The sequence below is a fragment of the Grammomys surdaster genome, unplaced genomic scaffold (assembly GCF_004785775.1).
Source record: "Grammomys surdaster isolate TR1022 unplaced genomic scaffold, NIH_TR_1.0 125946, whole genome shotgun sequence".
NCBI lineage: Eukaryota > Metazoa > Chordata > Mammalia > Rodentia > Muridae > Grammomys > Grammomys surdaster.
Window position 1 is genome coordinate 1,315,720 of NW_021620768.1, and position 6,559 is coordinate 1,322,278.

A 6,559-nucleotide genomic window follows, 5' to 3' on the forward strand; every position below is an offset into this window, starting at 1 on the left:
AAAAACCATCCTCGAAGAGGCTGGCCAGCTGCACTTTTAGCTCTGGATGGGGACATCTCAGACCCACCCCCTCCCCACACAGCCTTCCCCCAACCTCAGTGGCATCGCGACATGCCGCTGGGCCAGGGGGGCGCTTGGCATCTTCTACCCCCTCCTTTTAGCCCAGGGGGCCCAGGGAAGCGTAGCCACAGAGAAAGCGCCTTAATAAAGAGTCGTGTCAAGTGATTGGCTGTGACCTCTGCCCTTCTAGCCTCTAGCCTGGGGCTCCGGCTTAACCCTTCATTGTCCGTCCAGTGCTTGGAGAGGAATGAATGGGTTGCCTTGTGCTCACTTCAGGCGTCTCCAGGCACTACTCGAACCCAGAGCTGAGTCAAGAGGTGGAGAGCAGAGCGGCACCTCCCAGTCACCCAAAGGAACGCATAAAAACTCCGAACTGTTCCATTGGGTCCATTTTGACTGCCGGTTGCTGGGGGCCCCAATTCTTGGCTGAATGGGGTCTCCAGATGTCTGGCGCCGAGCTGTCCAGAGCACCAAGTCTGGTAGAGGACTAATAGGGAACTGGTGAAACGGGACCTGTGTTCACCCTGCAGGCTGAGAGACCGGAGCATCCATGACCCAGGCGAGCGGTGCCCTGTTCTTGCCAGAGGCACAAACCCCGTTCTTGTCTTCTGATGCTTCCCGGTCCGCCTACTGCTGCGGGAGAAGGGTATCTTGGCCCTTGGAGAACTCTGGACCCACCCACATTTCTAGAAACAGGCGGGATTCCGGAAAGGATGGGGGTGAAGTGGTCACAGAGTAGGGCCCCCAGGTGGTGTGGAAGGCGGGGCGGGGGCGGGGCCGCCTCATGCACCAGCTGGGTATAAAAGCCTAGAGCTCTGGCGCCCAGCGGCTGTGCAATTGTCCTCCACGCGGCTTGGTCCCCAGGTGGAAGGATCTGTTCTCCAAAGGGGACAGCAAGGTATCTTTAGGCTAAAGGACTCGGCGTCTAGTGTTCTAGTTGAAGATCTAAAGAGAAAGCCACCTTGCTGCCACTATGCCTAACTTTTCTGGCAACTGGAAGATCATCCGATCGGAAAACTTTGAGGAAATGCTAAAAGCTCTGGGTAAGGAGGCTTTCGTGACTTGGGAAGGGGGGCAAAAAGGGCGCTGGGGTCTTTGGAGCTGAGGCCGAATAATCGAAAGGAGACTGAATTAGGGAGTGGGTGCCTGGGAGTCTGCATCCCAGAAAAGGGGCGTGCCAGATACCCTGGGTCCTGGGACACCAGACCCAAGATTCTGAAATCCTACTTTCTGAGGATGGGTGCCCACCAGTGCCAGCTTCAACAGTGACTCAGAGCCTGTGAATCAAGTAGAAACCAGAAACACGAGGTTAGTCTCAGGAGGGTTTGGCTAGCCTCGGCGCCTGGACCTGCTGACCAGGGCACCTGGCTCTCAGCTTTGAGAATCCAGTATCCCTGCCTGGATATCTCTGCAGGGAGCCCCTAGGAGACATTCCAAGCTCTTTCCACGTACCCTAACCGTAACTCAATCCCAGCCACAGGTCTATTACCCTCTACACTTGGCTCCGCCCACCAGGTGGTCCACCACTTCAGCTCCCAGACCCTCCCCCACACCTTGCACTTCCCACTCTAGTCTCCCCACCCCACCCCCACCTGTGAGACAAATATTTTCCTACAGCAACCGGTTCCAAAGCCCTAAAATCGCTCTGGACAATTACCACTTTCTTGGATTTCAACAAATGTCCTCGTGTGAAACACCAATCCCATTTCCGAAAGTCTAGGATTGCCTCCCTCCTAGCCACAGACCAGCTGCACCCTTCGCAACTGGGCTGTTAGCCAAGGGTGGGAATGCAGAATCCACCCAGACTTTCCCTGCCCACTTTCTATTACCCTCTAGGATGGGACTGGGCTAGAAGGTATAGAAAAGGAAAGACATCCGAGGAGAGATGGAATTAACCACCCCAGGGAGTGGAAACTACCCCAGAGCCTAAGGGTCAGCATGCCTTCCATTTCTGCACTGGAAAGGAGCCCCTGTTGGGGGAAGCAGGGGATACCTTGAAGAGCTAGGGACTATACAAGAATGAGTGGAGCTAAAAAGAATGTTGCGAGGGAAGTAGGGCCTCCGTTCTCATCTTTCCTTGCTGTTCATTCTCTTTGTGTCAGCTAACCGCAATGATTCTCAGAGTCGTACCCATTTTTCTTGCTCCGCCCTTGCGACATTAAAGATCAAAGAATAGGAATTTTCAGAAAATCTATTGCCATTTCCTCCATTTGCTCTGAATTCTGGCCCCTCTCCGCAGTGGATCTGGGAGCCTGGCATCACCCCCAGGTTCCAGCTGGAGGGAAAAGCCCAAGCCTATTGTCTGCCTTCATGAATGTTTGTCCTCCCTGCAGGGTCTCTCTGAGCCACGCGACTTGCTAGGGGGTAGATTGCAAACAGACCGGTTGTTACACAAACTGCCTGTGTCAGCCAAGGTCAGCTGAGCCAGGACCCCAGCTCTGCAGGCACCAAGGACTGGGGGAGGCAGGGTTCTTCTGAACACATCCTCCAAAGACTCCACAGTCCCTGCTCAGGGTCCATGGTATAGAGGAGGCTCGCCATGTTAATCAGGGCAAACACTGCAGGTCTTTCTGTTGAGACTGGGTGAGTCAGCTTTGGGGTTGAGTGAAGTGTCAGTTTTCTCAGGAACCCAGAGCTATGGGCTATGGTATGCATGAGTATTTGGGGGGGGGTAGCACAGTGGCAGGGGCTTGTCCCATGTAACACTTTGAAGGGCTAGTTCTCCTTCACCTCACCAGGCTTGGAGAGGTGGGGGTAGAGCCTCATGTTGGTTGCCCCTACCTTCTGGTGTCCCAGCAGAGGGGTGCTCTCTTCCATTTACAGGGTCCTCTTTATAACTTGGGTGGGGGCAGGGAAGGGAAAGTATATGAGGACACAGAGACTCTAAATACACAGAAGCTGAGTGGGAAGGCCCTTGGATGAATCTTGAGGCTAGAGGCATCAGAGAGGGAGCAAGACACTCCCATCCTTCCTTCCCCTTTCCTCTTCTCCGGACAGCAGTTTTCCCTTGAAAGAGACCTGGGAATATTACAGAAAGCAGTCTGGTGCAGAAAACTTTGTCCAAACATAGTTTCGGCTTTTTCTTTTTATTAGCATATATTACCTGCATGTAATAATGGGTTTCACTATGCTCTGGCTTTTTTTTGACGACTCAGGGTTTCTCTGTGTAGTTCCGGCTGTTCTGGAACTCACTCTGTAGACCAGGCTGGTGAGCTTGAACTCAGAGATTACCCCTGCCTCTGCCTCCCAAAAAATTGTGTACCACCATGCCCTGCTGGGTTGTAGCTCTTTCATTTATTGTACTTGTTTTTATCTTTTAAAAAAAATGTTTCCAGAAAATATGAATATGTGCTTGGCCTTGTGTATCATATGTTCTTAAACATGGAGTGTTAGGACAGTTAGGAGAAGCTATTGTTTCCATTTGACAGTTGAGGGATCTGAAGCCAAGAAAAGCTCCAGCTCAGGGTCACCCAGCTCTCACCTGTATCTTCCTCTGCAGAGAATCTGCTCCTCAGTTTGGGGAGGGGCAGGGGTTGTGCAAATAAAGACCTAACAGGGTAGAGACCTAACAGGACAGGGTAGGTAGCTGGAACAGAGAGGGAAACAATCTGCTTGCCTAGTCTACTCTGCAAGTGGGCACAGGGAACTTAGTAACCACCAAGCCTACCTCAACGGTCTCACACCCATCGGGGAGAGACCAGAGAGAGAAACAACACACCGAGTAGCCCATGGGGGAAGTTGCCCCTAAGGGTGCTAGAAATGGGTTTCTGGAATTTGGGGAGTCCTGTCCACCTACTGACGCAACACGGTGGGGCTATATAGCCTCTGCCTCACCTGGATCCCTCTCTCTCCCCCTTCAATTTATAGCCTATCAACGCCTCCTACCTAATCATCACCCCTGCCCTACCACCCTCTCCCCCCCACAGGTCATCAGGGCTCAGAAGGGGCTGCTCCAGCTGTCTAGTGGCAGGGGTGACAGGGCCATTCCTCTCTCCCTGCAGGGGTGAACATGATGATGAGGAAGATCGCTGTGGCTGCAGCTTCCAAGCCAGCCGTAGAGATCAAACAGGAGAACGACACTTTCTACATCAAAACCTCCACCACTGTGCGAACCACGGAGATTAACTTCAAGATTGGGGAGGAATTTGAGGAGCAGACTGTGGATGGGAGACCCTGTAAGGTGAGGGATAGGGAGGGTCCCCTCCACGTCACAGCACCTACTCACCATGCCTCTCAGTCTCTAGCTTCCCTAGACTCTTCCCTCTCATGAGGGAGTCCCTAGGGTGCTGGAAAGGGGTCTGCCTCTTCTTCCATTCACTTACACAGGCTCTTACTGTGAGCTCCTTGGCCGCTGGTCTCTTGCAGAGTTTGGTGAAATGGGAGAGTGAAAACAAAATGGTGTGCGAGCAGAGGCTTCTGAAGGGGGAGGGCCCCAAGACCTCCTGGAGCCGAGAACTGACCAATGATGGAGAGCTGATCCTGGTAAGCCCTGCCCCATCTCATCTCCTGAAGAACCCTCTGCCTTCAGCATTCTGTGCCGGGCTCCAGCCTTCAGCAGATTTAAAAGCAGCCGTGGCTACTCCCCTCAACCTCCTGATGGAGGCTGTTTGGAAATGCTAACCCTTTTGGGTGCAACATACATGTGCCCAGAGGAGCCCAGAGTTTTCCAGCAGGCTATTCCTGACTGCCTCTGACTCCAGGAGGAAGTGGGTTTCTGCTTGATCCCCAGCAATGACACCCCGAAATTCTCGAATCTGATCTTGCCTGTTTGAGCTTGGAAGTAAAAACACTCGACCTCCCGAACCCTCCCTCTTTTAAAAGCCAGGTGCCCAGGTGCTTCACCAGCTAACTACCTCTATCCTTACAGACCATGACAGCAGACGACGTTGTGTGTACCAGGGTCTACGTCCGAGAGTGAGTGCCTACGGGTCCAAGAACTACCGCTACAGGCCACAAACCTCCCATGTCCATCTATCTTACAAGCTAGTTCTCCCCTTACTCCTGAAGGTCACTGCTTCCCCCGAGGCCTTTTGTTCTTTGCCTCCTCTATGCCAGAGAGGGACAGACTACAAAAGCTCAGAACCCTTCCACCACCGTTTGCCCCTCCCCAGGTCAGCAGTCCCAGCTCCGTACCAGGGTCCTTCCTGGAAGAGACTGTCTCTCTGGCCTCTACTCTTTATCCTTTAGTCTGTGTGATTTAGAATATTTATTGGTTAATTTTATTAAAATGTTTTAAAATGTAAAATCCTTCTGTGGCACCCTGGGCAATGGTATCAATGGCCTGGTTTTGCCTTGTCTGAAGTTTAACACGTGAGATGGCGCTGTCCTGGCAGGTCATCTAGGTACCCTGTGCCTTACCTGCCTGCCACGAGTATCTCTTCTATTCCCTTCCCCAGCCCTGGCTCCCTAATCAGAGTGTCGGGTTCTGGGGAGCTGACTCCCACTCTCTCACCTGTTTTCCCTCTGGTGGCATGCACTGCTCTCCTACATGGTTCAGGATAAGCTCATTGACACCCACAGGCTGACCTTGCTCCCACCTAGGTCTCTCAGGGAAAGGCCTCCTGCCTTATCTCTGCCATGCACTGTCTTTCCTCCCTGCCTCTAGACCTCTCACACGCCCTTCCTGCTCCTGGCCTCCCAGCTCCCAGGCTCCTTATTTTCGTGCCTTTTCCCCCCTTTTAAAACACAGCATTGTTGGGTTTTTTCCTTCATTTTTTAAATGAGTGTTTTGTCTGCATGTATGTCTGCGTACCACATGTGTCCTGGTGCCTGGGTAGGTGGGGAGCCTCTATGTGGGTGCTAAGAATCAAACCTGGGTCCTTTGCAAGAACATCACATGCTATGCTTTTAACCACTCTCTAGCCCCTATCACTTTTGTTTTGTTTTTGTTTTCTGAGACAGAGTTTCTCTCTGTAGCCCTGCCTGGCTGTCCTAGAACTCACTCTGTAGACCAGGCTGGCCTCAAACTCAGAGATCCTCCTATCTCTCTGCCTTCCAAGTGCTGAGATTAAAAGTGTGTGGCACCATTACTGCCCACAAGACTGTTTTAAAGCATGGTGGCTTATACCTTTAATCCCAGCACGTGGGAGGCTGAAACAGTGAATGAGTTTGAAGCCAGCCAAAGCACAGTGTGACTGGTCTCAGAGCGACTCAGGGGAGTGGCTCACTGGGAAAGTGCTTGCTATGGGAGCATCTTGAGCACCCAAGTTTGGATCCTTGAAACTCAAATGGTATGGCTGGATGTGGTAGCATTCTTCCAGGGAGGTAAGAGGCACAGATAGACAAGAATCCCTGGAGGTTCATGGGCTAGCCTGGTGTACAGAGTAGTGACCAGCAAGAAAACATATTTCAAACAAAGTAGAAGACAAGAACTGATGCCTGTTGGCTGTCTTCTGATCTCCACTTGTGTTGTGGTCTGTGTCTGCTTTCACATACACAGAGCGAGATGGGGGGAGAGAGAGAGAGAGAGAGAGAGAGAGAGAGAGAGAGAGAGAGAGAG

At 52.3% G+C, this 6,559-nt stretch overlaps 1 protein-coding gene across 1 annotated transcript; it reads left to right on the forward strand.

The window, feature by feature from the left end:
- Positions 1 to 885: 885 nt before the first annotated feature.
- On the forward strand, positions 886 to 5,301 carry Crabp2 (cellular retinoic acid binding protein 2). Its single transcript, XM_028753323.1, has 4 exons — positions 886 to 1,103; positions 4,062 to 4,240; positions 4,426 to 4,542; positions 4,928 to 5,301. Exons 1-4 carry the CDS (start codon positions 1,034 to 1,036, stop codon positions 4,976 to 4,978), a joined length of 417 nt encoding a protein of 138 aa, XP_028609156.1. The 5' UTR covers positions 886 to 1,033; the 3' UTR covers positions 4,979 to 5,301.
- The last annotated feature ends 1,258 nt before the right edge of the window (positions 5,302 to 6,559 follow it).

Coding starts and splice junctions, on each gene's coding strand:
- Crabp2 (XM_028753323.1), top strand. CDS start 1,034: ATGCCTAACTTTTCTGGCAACTGGAAGATCATCCGATCGGAAAACTTT. Junction 1,104..4,061: donor GGAAATGCTAAAAGCTCTGG/GTAAGGAGGCTT, acceptor CTCTCCCTGCAG/GGGTGAACATGATGATGAGG. Junction 4,241..4,425: donor TGGATGGGAGACCCTGTAAG/GTGAGGGATAGG, acceptor GGTCTCTTGCAG/AGTTTGGTGAAATGGGAGAG.